The 15,952-nt window shown below is 33.7% G+C and overlaps 1 protein-coding gene across 10 annotated transcripts in view; it reads right to left on the reverse strand.

Moving 5' to 3' along the window:
• The window catches only part of EML5 (EMAP like 5), a 108,576-nt gene that overhangs the window by 46,981 nt on the left and 45,643 nt on the right, over nucleotides 1–15,952 (reverse strand). For all 10 annotated transcript variants that reach the window (XR_010831946.1, XR_010831947.1, XM_066998224.1 and 7 more), the window contains 7 exons: nucleotides 14,921–15,088; nucleotides 14,170–14,276; nucleotides 13,665–13,783; nucleotides 6,251–6,437; nucleotides 4,416–4,521; nucleotides 3,312–3,405; nucleotides 962–1,062 (listed from right to left, as the gene is read on the reverse strand). Coding sequence is in view for 8 of the 10 variants with exons in the window: in XM_066998224.1 (XP_066854325.1) it covers nucleotides 962–1,062; nucleotides 3,312–3,405; nucleotides 4,416–4,521; nucleotides 6,251–6,437; nucleotides 13,665–13,783; nucleotides 14,170–14,276; nucleotides 14,921–15,088 (882 nt within the window). In the remaining 2 variants the exon portion in view is untranslated. The remainder of the gene's footprint in view (nucleotides 1–961; nucleotides 1,063–3,311; nucleotides 3,406–4,415; nucleotides 4,522–6,250; nucleotides 6,438–13,664; nucleotides 13,784–14,169; nucleotides 14,277–14,920; nucleotides 15,089–15,952) is intronic.

A 15,952-nucleotide genomic window follows, 5' to 3' on the forward strand; every position in this document is an offset into this window, starting at 1 on the left:
TTCACTTTTTTATTCAAAAGAACCATCTCTGCTTTTATTATCTTAATTAAGATTTCTTTCTGCAAGAATTATAGTAATACAACACGTTAATATATAGTAATTTGCCCAGTAAATATTCTCTTATGCACTTTGTTCCTTCTTTAGATAGCAAGCAATAGTCTTAAAATTAGCAATTTATATAGACTTCAACAGCCTGCTCTCAGACAATCTTGACCAATTTATCTTGGAGCCAGAACTGAGAAAACTAGTATAATTTTTCTTATCACAGACTTTTATCTCTAAAATTAAACTTTAGCAGGGATGCAGGTGAGTTGATGAGTAGTCAGAGGATTCCTAGCATGTAAGCTAGTTTTTAGTCCATGTGTGTACATACACTTTTTGAGGTTCAGTACAATGACATTCACACTAACATCAGGGAATGGCTTTTTTCACTGTGAAAAATTTTTCAAGCAGATAAAGAAAGCTGCTTATCTTGGTTTTTATTTGTCAAGCTCAATAGAGGTATCTAAAGAAAGAGATCTCAACTAGCAGATGTGTCCACTTCAAGTACTTTGTCTGAAATTTTGTATGTGGTTTTTATCACCTTAGATTTATTTATATTTGTGTCTCTTTATAACATACATGCTCAAACTGTCCTTCTTCCAAAAACTGTTCTATTATTTTAGAGCTCTGGACCATTTTGAGATGTGATATATTATTATTGTATATACAAGGAGTCAATAGAATATCCATTTTTTTTTCTACTTGTGTAGCTCTAGCAACATGGAAAATTGATCTTGAATAGAATCACCACTACTGCTATCATGCCAATTAGTGTTATTTCTACAAAGACTAGGGCAAGGCTAACTTAGAGATATACAAAGAAGATATCTCCCTTTCATGCAAGAAACACACTTTAAGAGAGATTATTTATATTTCAAATCACAGAACATACTGTAATAAAAAATAAAAGTTACCTTACCTGCTCTACGCCAGAATTTCAAGTGTTTAATGCCAACTGTAATCAACTTTTCAGGCATATAAGGATTAATCTTAACAACAAAAATCTTATCTTTGCTTCCCCTGAAATATAAAGCAAAATATTTTCCTGTTTTAAATTAAATTATAGCTGTTCATCATATTTTAAAATATTTTTTGCAGTGTATACCTTCTTTATCTTGCTAACATTTACTTCCAAATCGCTTACAGTTATTTTATTATAAGGATGAAAGCCAAGGAATGAACATACTGAGTCCTGCTCTATTTGCCATTCGCCTTCACTTTCCAAAGGTGAGTGATTACATTACTTCAGAAATCCACTAGGTGGCCTTTTCTTTACAAAAGAATATGCTGAAAATTGATCCATATATATATATTGCATTTAGACCTCGCACAGCTTATCATGAAGTTTAAAGATGTACAATTGTATACCTTATTTATATCAATCTTTCAGTCTGAAAAAAAAAAAGCCATTCTCATCCACCCTTTAGTTGATTTTTCTGTTTTTCTTGTTAGAATGAAAAATATGTTGCCCTAGCAATTTTACACGGAAATTTCATTTTGCTTTTAGAAGCACTGAAACCTGTTGTGTGTTTTAGATATCTTAGTGTGCTCCTAAGTATGTAAAGCCCATGCTTTGCTTCATTCCCAGAGTCTGAAAGACAGCTGCCGACTATTTTTGCTATCTATGCAAGAAGTGCTCGCTAATAGATTTATTTCTTTAAAATGCAGAAGAGCCACTAACTTTTCCTCCCTGGACAACAGCAGCAGAGCTCTTACCTTCTGTGGTTTTCCGACCACTGAATGAACCAGCAGCAAAGAGCTACCAGTTCCTTTCCAAATTCACACTGTACTCTGCAAAGTAGAGATGCTGCTCTCAAAAATTCTATTCAATTCCTCTGACTAGGTAGCATAAAAAAAAAAAAAAGAAATGAAATCCAATCTAAACTGATTAAAGTTCGATTAGAAAAATTGAGATTTGTGGGTTCAGGAAGTAGAGGGATTAAAAAAATGAAGAAAATTTCCAAAAGGCCTACGTGAAAGGTCATGTGAAAGGCAATAAAAAAAATGAAAGGACAAAACCAGCATCATCACAGAAGCCAAGCTAACCGGGCTTCTAGTAAATTACTAGAAGGGAAGTACTCTCTTTTCTCTGCATCATCTCAGTTTCTTTCACATGAAACTCAAATCATGTTCAAAATTAAAAAATAAGTGTAACTGTCACTGAAGAGCAATAAAGAAATTAATAGATAAACATGAAGCTGATACATTTAATTGTATCAGGAGCGAATAACAAATCCTTTTCAAACAGTATGCAATGCAGAGTGGGGAAAAGCATTCATATTATTGCTCTGTTAAAAACAATACTTAGCAAATTCAAAGGTTTCAAAAATGCTTCTCAATATTAGAAATAAGATTCTATCTTGTAGTTCAAAACTCTATTTAATAAATATATATGCAATAATCTGTGCTGAATCAAATAAACTTCCAGAATGTTTAATGTTTTGAGGTTGTTTAGTCCACTCTCTTGTTCAAAGCAGGGCTAACTTCAAAGTTAGATCAGGCTCATCAGGATTCAGAAAGGAAAAGTAAAGAACCTTGAAGAAAAGAGAACTGAGCAAAACAGCTACAAACTACCATCCCAAGAACATGACATCTGATGCAAAAGATCTGAAAAGCAAAGCATATACCACCATCTCTTGGAGGGCCAAAAAAACAACCAGATTAAAATCATTTCCTTTACTAGAGGTAATCTGAGGTCTGGAAATGACATCTCTTCATCAGCCAAGGTCAGAGACTTGCGAAGTCCCGCAATCGTATAAAGGTGACATGAATATGAGATTCATGGAAACGAAAACAGGTTATGTGAACATTGGTAGTGAGTAAAGAACAAAGGGTGCGTATATCTATGTGCAGAAATATTGTAGAGGTCCATAGAAGCTAGGATTATTGACAAGTTTACAAATTTCAACTAGACAGTTGACGTGTACAGAACTTTTGTGTAAATACTTAAGTTTTTTTAGCATAAGAAGTTATAGAAGTGAGGAATGGAAATGCATGGAGTGAATTTTAAAGAAATTATTTCAAAACACAAACATGTAAGTAAACATTCTTTTGTCTTCCTCAGCATTTGAACTGCCACAGAAGTAGTTCTTGTAGATTCTATCACAGCTTTCATTTTAATTACAAAGAAAATATTAAGGCTGTGCTAAATCATCTGTATAACTGAAGTGAAACTTTAGAGGACTGTTATTCTTTAATTAATATATTTTGCTTAGTGTCATTTGAGATTAAATCTAGGTATAAATTTTAAAATGAAGTTAAATTCCTACCTTACTGCTGAAAGCTTTTCTCCTTTCTTCCAGTCCCAGAGTACAATAGTGTGATTGTCATCTATTCCAACAGAAGCCAAACGTTTCCCATCCGCTAGAAAAATAAATTTATAATTGAGAGAGTAGATAGATAACCTTATGCTGCAATAATAAGAAACTATACTAAAGGACACTGTACCTTCAGAAATATCATAAGAATATAGAAACAGGTAAATAAACACAGCTATGCTATACTTAGAGGTACATTTGACATCAGTATGTTTTTAAACTTGAGTGGTAAGTTGGATGGAGTTTAGGACTAAGTTAGGAACTGTACATTTGATTTAACAATTAGGAATTGTGAACTCAGCAAAACACAGACTTCATTGTTAAAAATTAAAACCATAGTTCTTAGTTTTTAAAATTATCCTGTCTAAAGCCTGCACTTAGATACCCTGTGTTTTTGTACCATTCCTTTGTTCAGCTAGTTGCTGATGTAGCTGCCAAAAATCTTCATCACAGACTGCATAGTATTTCCTGTTCACTCTGAAAATCCCTGTTCATTTTTAAACTTTTCTGTTAATATCACTGAAACAACACTAGGAAGTTCATGAAACATTCCTAAGCTTACTACTGGTGTCATGTCTTTCAGCAACTCTGACACATATCCCACATTAACTCCTAAGAAAAAAAAGTTATTTATGCTTAAGCAAAATCAACATATTGCTAACGTGTACCCGTCTTTGAAATTGCTAAGCATACATGCCATAATTTGTGAAATGAGATTGATGTCTTGAAAAAGGATAGCCAAAGAAAGTTAAGCATCAAAGACCCCACACTACTCAAAGTGATTAGCTTGTCTACTAAATGGCACAGAACCCATTCTTGGACTTCCTGACATTCCAAGACACCACAGGAGGGTTTTTTTTTTAAATTATTATTTATTTTTTTAAATAAATTATCACTCTAAAATAGCCTCTCTCATTTGACATTGATCACTGGAGAGTATTTTTCATACAAAATCTTCAATGTAAATGAATTCCCAATAGTTCATTAGGATTAATTAGCTTGCATTTTCATAGAGAAGGAAAATTGTAAATAAATAACTAAACAAATACTTATTACCTGAAAAATCAACAGCACAAACACCATACTGGTGATAGCCCTTTAATACTGAGAGTGGTCTTATTGTTTCTGTATCCCAAATGTGTATTGAGGAATCTCGACCAACCTGAAAATAAACATATTTATAAACCATTTTTCATTTCTCTTTCACATCAGTTATTTGACATAGGTGTCTGAAAGCATAATATTGACAAATACCTCAAGAAGTATTTGAAATAATTTAGAGTGATAAAAATTTTCATGGTATTATTTCAGTCTGGCTTGCAAAATATTATTCCTTCAGCATCACAACTACTATTCTCACATCTAGCTCTCTAAAGCCTTCCAAAGAACCTAGACATATTAATCACAATTAACCAACCTTACAATAGATTCCTCTTGTGGGGAAGGAGAAAAAAACAAAAACAAACAAAACCCCTTAATAGATTGCATTGTGGCATATTTATTCCATCAATTACTACTCTTTCAATCATTCCCTGTCTAAAAATAGCAGGTTATTTTTATGGTTAGTATGTAAACTACTTAATGTTTGAGAAATCAAGGTGACTTCTATTACTTTCTGATGTCACTACAAGTAATAAAACGCCTACAAGTCAGGTTCTACTCATTGATATCTGTGGGGTAACCTTCACTACAATAGCACTAAAGCAGATAAATGGGACTTGGTAAGAAGAAAAAGCGTAGCTTATTCTTTTCAGCTATGTAGAAGCATTATTAATCAGTATTTACAAAATTATTTGCTATTCCAAATGTTTTGTACCTCAGTACACAAAAAGGTCTGCAAAACCAGAATATTCTCCTGTGTTTAAGACCAGGAGCAGGTCTCAAGAAAACTAAGCTCTATTTCTGATTTCGGCACAAAGTTATTATACAACGTTTGTTTATAAGGCCCACTTTCAGGAAAATCTGAACCAATTCTGCATGGGTAATTTGATTACTGTATTACCTAATTTCTACAGGTAATGTAGTATATAATGTGTATATATGGAACACTGATACAAGGTAGTATATAATGTAGTTTATCACTTACTTGATAACATAAGGTATTTTAAAATAAAGTTAATCCAGGCATATTTTTATTTAGCCTTCAATACTCAAAAGTGAGACAGAATTAATTTCCACATTTTGGTATTTAATCTCTAAGCTGACCTGCAAATTTATGTTCCTCTCAAGCATTTTTTTTTCTTTTACACAAATTAAGGGCATCATAAGCAAAACTTCGTTAACAATTTTAAGTTTGACGATTCAATAATAGTAATAATAATAGTAGCAATAATCACAGAGCCTGAAATGTTTGTTGAACAAACCTTTATGGGAAGAGATGTTTTTTAGAAAAAAAGTGAAAAGATTTACCTAAAATTACTATCTGGAGAAAGCTAAAATGAACTATTATAAGTACTGTGTTGCAGGTACAAAGAACAGCTTGATTAGAAGTGATAACCAAAACCATAATGCATGAAACTGAGAGGCCAGAATATAGCAACTGCTTTTCAGAGTTAATTTCACAACTAAGATATATTAAAAAAACAACACTAATTGCACATTTCTTCCATTTGTTATCATGCAAAAGCAACATAAATTAATGCTGAAAAAAATCTATTCATAAAAAAAGGTTTTAAAAAAAGTAATCATCTAAAGACTTTTGCCAAAATTAGTAGAAAGAACCAGGAGGAAAAAAAAAATACACCTATGATGCAGCTTTTAACATTAATCGTCAACAGAAATGCAGTCTGCCACCTGAATAAATGTAGGCTGGACTTCCTTTCTCCAAAACAGGCTTTTCAAAATTCAGTGGTAACAACTTCAGTCTTATTGCAGATAAACGCACTTCCTACCTGGCCTGTTGCGACATAGTCCTTTAAGGGATGAATAGCAAGGCAAAGAATGTCATCATCATGACCTAGATAAAAGCGCTGTGTGTTCTGCTGTCGATTGTACACCACTCCCACCGCTGCAACATGGTATACAATTTCGCCGGTCTGAGTGTAAAATAAATTGCTTCGACAGTCGTAACCTCTGTAACTAAAGAAAAAATATTTGTGCATCAAGGTCATAACCATACATGTTGAAACTTTATGACATAAAATTAGGCTAAATGCATTTCATACATGTAAAAGTTCAGATTACTTACCAATTAATATTTTGGTGTTTTAAGATTAACTTTTTTTCCCCCCCAAAGGAACACCAATTTACCAATTTCATTTACTATTCAGACATCAGTACTACTAGCACTAGTTTGAAAGTGGCTGCTATTTAACAGCCACAGCAGAAGAGGAAGTTATCATAGCTAATAATTTTTCCAAACCACATGGAGAATTTAGGCATGCGACAAAATTAAATGAAATAGAAAGCGTCCAGAGAACTAGTTTTGGCTATCTCTTACTGCTCAGAAATCAAACAGCAGAACTTTCTACAAGAATGTGGACAATATAGACACCATAAAATCTAAAGTTTATTGAAACTTTCTAGCTGTAAATAAATACATAATTTTTCTTTCAGGTCAGTTTTTTTTTTTTTGAAGGGTAACTTTTTTTTGTTTTTTGTTTTTTTTTTTTTTTTTTTTTTTTTTTTTTTTTTTTTAGGAAAACCTGTCTCCTTTTAGTACTGACACCACAACTGTCATGAGTGGGCCAATTCCCAGTGGATGTATACCGTGGTTGACACGTTTCTTCCTAGGTGTGATTCAACATTCCATAACAAAAAAATGGCATTTTCAAAATGGTTATAGTCCTACTTTCAAAAGCAATGTAAGAGGCTCAGAAACCTAAGAAATCATTAATCAAACAAGTGAGTTTTAAAGTAATATTTTTAATAATGCTATCCTTGTTAGTGAATGGAAGAAACATTTACAAACACCAACTTAAATCAATTCCTTTCTTTCTTCTGATATAAACGACAGCCCATCAATTCCTGTTTTTACACTGTTAATTCCTTGGTTAATCTGTTTCTGTTCCTGCTCCAGTTCCTACAGATCCTCACTAAATCAACTTTCCAGTTATTTTAGAAAGATACGTTTCTGGTTACATTTCTATACCTACAGTTAAATTTATAGGAAGGGTATGATGCTTGAATGTGATTGAATTGGCAGTGAATTATTTTGGTTTAGGGATCATTAAACTCTAGCCAAGTATTTTTTCAGTCAACTTCTAACTGAAATAGTTAAAAAAAAAAGTTCTAAAATGACTAGGAAATCACTCGTGACAAACAAAACAACTGAGCATTCACCATCAGCAGCTACAAAATAACAGAAATCTTTAGTATCTATGTTATACTTCACATGCTGTTATTTTCTTTGGGTAATTAAAAGCAAATATAATCAGAACAAGTTACATTATTTTTAAGCAGAAAAAAAGGATCTTTTTGCAACAGCGCGTCTTTAAAGTGTCACATAGACAAAGATGCATCTGTACACATACCAATATGGTATACACAACATGAATGGGATAGTATTTAAGACAACTACTAGATGCAAGACACTTAAAAGGTTTAAATGACAGAAATTACACAGCCAGGGTAGAATAGCCTTTCGTAAATTTATATATATATAAATAACTACAGCTTTCCTTGTGTGTATGGTGTAAGAATATGCACTGGTCAAGTAATAAATCTTTAAGCTGGTTGACCAATTTAGAGCTTAACGCACACTGTTCTGAGAACTCCAGTTATGGATCCATGTTCAGTCATACCAAATCAATACCTTACTGGATAATGGTTTAAACACAGATTTACTAACTTGTCTAACCAGGACCATGGTGAAATAGCAAATAAGAAACAGACTAACATAAAGGATAACACTTTGCAGAAGATTTCTCACAGTAGGCTTACTAGTCTAGTCTCAAAGAGTGAAAGAGATGGTGATTATTTGAAAATATGTGTTTGCTTATTTGCAGCCTATTTGCACAAACTAATTGGTAGGAAAATACAAAAGAAGTCATTCCCAAAGGAATTTACACACTCAACGCCAGGCCACAGACCTTCTGAAATATCAGCTGAGGAATTTTCATTGAAAGATTTCTATGCTTCCTGCAGCGTTCCCAGAGATGTTGTAAGTAATAGTCATAGATTAACTCTGGAAGAGCATACAATTTTATGTTCATGCTGAGGAAACACACTGTCGTTTGAATAGTCTGGAGAATTCTCATCTAAACTGTCACTGACTTTTTTTTTTTTTCCTAAACAGTTAAATACAGAGTGTGATTCCTAAGCTTCAAATCCCCTTCTATGCTTTCTCTTATCCATGTATTTTGGGTTTAGGAAAGTACATCCCCTCCCAGTTAGAAGAGTTTCAACAAAAAGTACAAGTAACAGGACTCCAAGTCAGCTATCTTTAGGCCCAGCTCTATCAGCCTTTCTCGATAAGAGAGATGCTCAAGTTTCTTCATCATCCTAGCAGCCCTACTTGTTCCAGTATGTCATGTCCATGTCTCTCTTGTACTGGGAGCCCAGGACAGGACACAGTGCTCCAGGTATCGCCAGTCCTGAATAGAAGGGAAGTATCATCTCCCTTGAGTTGCTCCAAAGCTCTTCCTCATTCAGCGCAGGATATTGCTGGCCTTTTTTGCCACAAGGGTGCATTGCTAAATCATGGTCAGGTTGCTCTCTACCAGGACCTCAAGGTCCTTCTCTATAGAGCTTGCTTTCCAGCCATGGCCCCCAGCCCCCCAGCACGTACTGGCAGCATGGGGTTATTCCTCCTTAGATGCTGAACTTTGCATTTCCTCATTTTCAAGTTCTTGAGATTCCTCTCTGCCCTGTTCTCTGCCTGTCCAGGTCCATCTGAATGGCAGTAAAGCCATCTGGTGTGCCAGCCACACCTCACAGTTTTGTATCATCTGTGATACTGTGAACTCTCAAGCTGGGTTTCATTAAACCACAAACACAGTGAGCTTCTGAAAACAGCAAAAATGTGGTAGTACAGAAATAAAAGCTTGTAAACAAGCCTTCCTCCTACCCACGGTTTAGATTGGTACTCACAAGCAGATTTCTAACTTGAGGGTTTCTCCCAGTCCAGCGACCTTTCAGTGTCTGCTGAGTTACTGCCCCTTCAATGTTTCTAGAAAAATTTGTTTCCATCAGCTCTGGGGCTGTTTTATGTCTGCTCCCTGTTCTTGTCAATGTGACCTATTTAGACTTACAATATAGGTGCAGTTTTCAGACAGGCTTCAGTCTCCCCCCACCCATACCCTTCACTAAAAAATTCCCCCAACAGCAACGTGTGGTTATTTTGAAGTGGAATGATTTCTGCCTGACCCAAAGCACAAGAGTCAGTCAAGACAAGCAGACACATTTCTCTGATGCCCAAACCATATACAATTACCTACCTACCTATGAAGAAATGAAACAAAAATAACCTATCATGGTATGCAACAAAACCATCTTAAGGACATGACAACATTCAGTGAGGGGTAGGGATTATGGTGGTGGTGCCAAAAAAGATATCTGGACCTATTCTTGCTCAGACATCATTTTCCTGTGCTTCACTGTGCACTCAACTTTGTTAACAATCTTCTTTGCAAGCACAGAATAATAAAATCTGTGATGAAAATACAACCCATATGAGACTATTTTAAAAAGCAGTTATGAAAGCAAGAAATACAGATTTTTCTTAGCTCTTGTTAAAACAATTGGCTATATACCCTTACGTTAGGCATAGTGAAACTAAGAACATTAATGTCATATATCACAGGAGTACCCAAAACATCCAAAATTTATCTAGGATGCAGAAAAACAGTTCTTTATATTTTTAACTTACTCTAATCAGAAATTTGGGTTTCAGTTCACTTCTTCCATTTAGTTTTTTTTTAAAAAAATTGTTCAATCATTTACAATTAAAGTAAAGCATAATTTTGCCAAAACATTGAGAAGCACAAAGAAATTTTGCATCCCAGTTAAACACATCTGATCCTTCTTATGTGGCAGTTTATTAAATCCCTGACTACATATGCACTTTTTACTGAAAGGATAAAGTGGTGGACTCAGTCCAAGCAGATGTGAAAAAGATCACTCCCTCAGAATACGCTACACAGTTCCAAAATACTTACATCTACATATTAGAACTGAGGTTATTAACTAAGCTCAGAGAAAGCACAAACAATTTCTTCACATGCAGAAAGCAAACCACAGAAGTCATTTACAAGACATGTAAATTAGTGACTAAAAACTAAACAGTAATGAAAGAAAACTCTGGATCATGTTTCTTGGATAATGTATAACAAGGCACAATAAAAACAGTACTGCATTCTGTGGTAGTTGATGTTTTCAGGTAGTCTTCAGTAACATCTAATCATCCAGGATTGATTCAAGTTATCATGATAGCTATCTTTTCTGAAAGTTACTATCTCAATAATATTCAGAAAAAAAAAAAAGGAAAAAAAACCACACCTTTTGCCATTATCAAAGTCACAAATAGCCAGGACTGAATTCAGTTTGAGATTTAAGACATGTAAGCATAGTTGGGTTAGATATATATTTTGACCAACAGTGTTCCGTCAATACAGTCAATGGAGCCTGCAGAGCTACTCAGGTGACCAGAAGTCAACATTTAGTTTCACCGCCTAAGCTCCACTAACTACTGAATGGATCTCCACTGACTGTAACTAAAGTTGAGATACACAGATAAGAACACCTACTTTTAGTAAATAATTGTAAATTCCTTTAGTCTGAAGCTGGATCCCACCCACAATTTCAAGTTCCACATCTATAGCCAATCAGGGACAACTTCGTAAGTGGTGTGATACCTGGGAAAGAAGTAAATTCTCTGATGCTGTAAATGTTTCAAAATTTGTACATAATTCTTTGAAATATTTATGGGGAAAATTTAGAATACAGTACAATGCTCCCCTGAAAACCTCCAAAAGAACTGAATGTCAAAATAGACATGCCTGAGACAAGTCTTCAGCACAAAGGTAGAGAGAAAAAAAGGGAAAAAGGGGGGAAATATTGCCTTATGGCAGTAATCATTTTCTCAGAAGTGATCACTTATAGCCTTCTCCCTTCAGATGCTATTTGTAGCTATTTGCTTTGGCAAGAATCCATGCAAGGTGTCATAAGACTCATTTCTGAGCATGAGAAATCTCATGCCATCTTCAAACCGTAACCAAATTTCACCTTATAATCAGGGCAGTTTAATGAATATAATGAAACAAACTAAATCTTGCTTAAAGCCTTTGAACAATTTTATTTATTTAAAATCTTGTTCTTGTTAGATCAACAACATAGCTTTGAGATAATACAGGACACAAGTATTATATCTGCATCCTTATTCCTTATACCAAAAAGAAGGCATTATAAATGTTGGGTCTGTGAAAACGTTCTTCTGAATATCTCAAAAGATGTATCCTTTCTATGTTTCTGAACCACCATTGTCACACATGGTGGAAGGAAAATAGAGGATTAGTTAAGAAGAGGCCAAACTAGTTAGCATACCATTTTAATAACCTGCTTCTGATGATGATTGCATCAGATCTCTTAGAGAAGAATGCACTTAAAGACTAGCAGTTAATAGAAGTTGCTTCCTCATCTGTATTAGTCAGTGGCTGGCTCACATACAATAAGCATTATTGTTCTTATCCCTTTCCAAAATAGGAAGTAACCAGAGGTTTAAAAGATTTCTTATAGGATATTAAAATATTTTAAAACTTCATCTTTCAATGCAGTTGACGAATTCAAAACACAAAAACACCTCAAAAACAAAAGGAAAAAGAGTTTCCTATTTCCCTAGTTTGAAAAAGCACCACTTTTTACACTTTCAAGGAAAATCCAAGACATTTCCATTGCATCTAAAGAAAGGTGAAGCAAAGCAGACTTCCTGAATCAGAGAATATGCCTATTACTCACTTGGATGTGGGTCACTTTAAAGTTAACAGCCTGGACTTTGAGAAAAATCTGTTGTTCAGCATGGATTCTTCATTAGTTTCCTTGATGCACATTGGGTAACCAGACAGAACTCAACTGGACATTCTACTTCTGGTCATTCCTGGATATTCTGGTCAAGCTTCACTTCTGTTGTGAAGGAAATAACAATAATCCCAAAGATCCAGGGCCCTTGCTCGTACTACATCTTCCTCAGGATCATTTGGTTTGATTTCTTAGATCAACTTTTAAAGACTATGTACAGCTACCCATCTTAATGCATTTCCTACAGAGATATAAAAATCTTCAACTAAGAATTCTGGGCCACCAAAAAGTAGAAATTAAAAAGAAAACAAAAAAAAAACTTTGTATTAAGTTTCTTTTTTGTCATTATTTCCCAAACTGTTCCTTAAACTTCATGTCTGCTACAGACAGAATCACTGAGTTGAATGATTAACTATTCTTAGCCAATTAATTCATTAAGCCTTCCATGTGGAGCTCTTTTAATACTAAGGGTCATTACAGACAGTAAAGATAGACAGCATCAGAACTTATTGTTCACTTAGTTACTTCTAAGAAGTAACTTGCATTCCTGCAAAGAGGTATCTTTTGAAAAGAAAACACAGTATTACCCAACTTCCAATGCCTTAATTTAACAAAGGCTTTGGTTTTGCTTTGTATGAAGGGAATTTATGTTTCTGTACATTATTCTCATGTAGTAACATCTATCAGTTTGCTTTAAAACACCATATCTTTGTTCTGATGAAAAAATCTTCAGTTATGAAGAATTATGGAAAACTACCAATCCCAAAGATGAAATCATAGGATTTCAAGGATGCATCAGAAAGTTATTTTGTTACTCAATTATTAGCACCAAAAAGAGAATGAAACTGAATTCTAACACACTTACAGGATCTAGTAAGAAATTAAATTTAATTCCTAAGCTAACAGAGGTACTTTTAAATTCTTTCAGATTAAGTATAGAAAAGTGAGTTTAGAAATATATATTTAATAAAATACTGATAAAACACCAGTTATTATAAAACCCAGGAGTCTTCAGCTAAACAAAAATTTCTATTGTACCTTCCATACCAAAAAGAGAACTATTACTTTTCAGGGACTGAAAAATATGGGTGATAGTCAAATATTTTATTTAGTCACCTCTACTCAAATAACAAACATCAGCTAAATTTTCAGTGTAAATTCACTTCAGAATTCACATTCAGAACAATTCTAGCTTAGCATTAAATGCTACCATTAATTTAATGCAAATTTACTTTCAGAGAAATAAATAAAAACACTAAATTGCAAAGCCTTTCATTATGTTTTTAAACCACAAATACCAATCTCAAGAACAGTAGTCTGCTTGTATATTTTAAAGAAACCTATTTTTCATACCCATGAACAAAATGTAATCTTATACTGTTCCCTGGTGCTCTTTCTCGTCTCTTAGAAGCTGCACTTTTTCTTTTTTCTTTGCATTGCTCTTTAAGTTGAGGTAGATCTTCTTTGTAAACCTTTAAGAAAAAGTACACTTGTAAATTAATAGATTTATAAGAAAAGCGTGTTTCTGAGAATTCACCCACAATTATCACCCACAAAAATGTTACACGGACACTTGAAAAAAAGTCTCCAGTAACTGTAGTTGGTGATTTTACGTTGCGACTTGGTTTTAAGCTACAACCAAAATTCTTAAAAACATGCTAGGAACAAGTGAAATCACTTTCTGTGTGTGTTTGACTTAATATTTTGAATGCATCAGATAGTAATAATTCTCATGATCTTGCTCAATTTCTGCTGAGTTCTCAGAGTCCTAATTTCTCACGTTTCAGTAGGTCCTGATAAAAGACCTTACTTAAACCCCAGGAAGCATTCCAACTCCCATCAAAACTAAAATCATTACCTGTCGACGATAGGTGATCTGTGTCTCTTGCTCAATTTCAGAGTCCAGCTCTGGAACATCAGACTGATCTGAATCTGATTCATCGCTATTAGAATCAACCAGACTCTCTGTCACCAAGAAAACAGAAAATGAAGCAACCTAAATTACAAAACAGGAAACGTTTGAAGTAGCTGCTTAATGTTTCTGATTTGATAGTCAATAAAAATATTAAAAATATTAATATAGTTGATTAACATGTTGATATAACTCATCATGACTCCAGTCCTCCAGACAATTTCAAATGTATTTTACTTCATACACTGTGAGTAACATACAAGATTTAAACACCAGTTTACAGACCAAAGATCTTAATAACAGCTGTATCAGTCAGTGGTAGAACATGATTTTTTTTTTTCCAAATATTAAACGCCTATAGATTGTTTTTTAAAACAATCCAAAATACCTTAACAATTACAGCTTTTAAATTATCATCTAAATACTTCAAAACTTTGATCAGATGACAGAATTTTTAAATTTTTCCATTGCACAGGGAACACAATAGTGGTATGTGTTTTTTTTTTTTTAAACAATGTTGATAAGACTGATCATACATATAAGGGTATGTGCAAGTATGAGGTCATGCAACCAAGTACTTCAGGCAGCTGCAAAGTTTAAAGAATAACAATTTCATTCAATGGCAATTTTGAATAGCTGTTTCTATATTGGCATTAAACAATTTTACTTAACACCCCCTACATTATAAATCACTTACCTTGGGGTGCTATATGAAGAGAATCTTTCAACTTCCGATCAGGGACAAATTTCCACTGAAAGACAGAATGATCAGCTCCCCCAATGGAAACAACCCACTGGTGATCGTGCGACCATCTGACATTTGTCACATGAGCAGAATGACCAAGATATTTTTTAAACTTTGCTCCTAGAACAAGAACAAAAATCCCTTCCAATACACATGGAATAAATGTTCCAGAAGCACAACAGAAAAAAAAAAACAAACACATATAAAGTACAACTATAAAAAGTCAGAGATTAGTTATGACACTCTAATTACTAGTAATTAAGCTAATTAATAATAATAATGCTGATTAATAGCAGTAACATTTTGCACTGTCTTCAATATTTAGTCTTTTTTTTAAAAAAAAAAGACAACAAAAAACTTGGATTCCATAATATGTCTCTAACAAGTTAAACAGAGAAAATACAATAGTCCTGTATGAGGTATACTAAAGAATATTTTTTTCATTTAATGCAATTTATTCGTGTTATTTATTTACCCCACTAACCAAGATTTTCCCAGTTACTATTTCTACACTGAAAAGATGTCATTATTTAAATCTTTAAATTTAAATGTAAATGTTATATCATTTATATACAGCTTAGTGAAAATACCCCCATCTGTGCTCACAGTACTGGTTCCTGCTTCTATTTTTGTGGGATTTGAGTGCTAAGCACTTCCAGCAATTTGTATCATCACACCTTTAGAAGCTTTAGTAATGGTAGTATAACTGTATCACATTTTCACTGGCTCCTGCATAATTACAACACAATGATTACATCAGTTAGTAAAAGGAAGGTATTAACAGCACTCTTCAGATTTATAACTCTAGTACAAAATAGGGGATAAAAAGGGAATAAATTCAATTTCCTTCAAATTGACAGATTTTTTTTTCAAGAACATGTTTTTGGATTATCTCAGGTACTGCCTTAGGAGTCTCAGGTTTAAAAATAAAATTGGGAAGATTGAAATTATCATTATCACCTTTTACACATAGAGTTGAGAAAA

This window comes from Anser cygnoides, chromosome 5 (genome assembly GCF_040182565.1).
Source record: "Anser cygnoides isolate HZ-2024a breed goose chromosome 5, Taihu_goose_T2T_genome, whole genome shotgun sequence".
Lineage (NCBI taxonomy): Eukaryota > Metazoa > Chordata > Aves > Anseriformes > Anatidae > Anser > Anser cygnoides.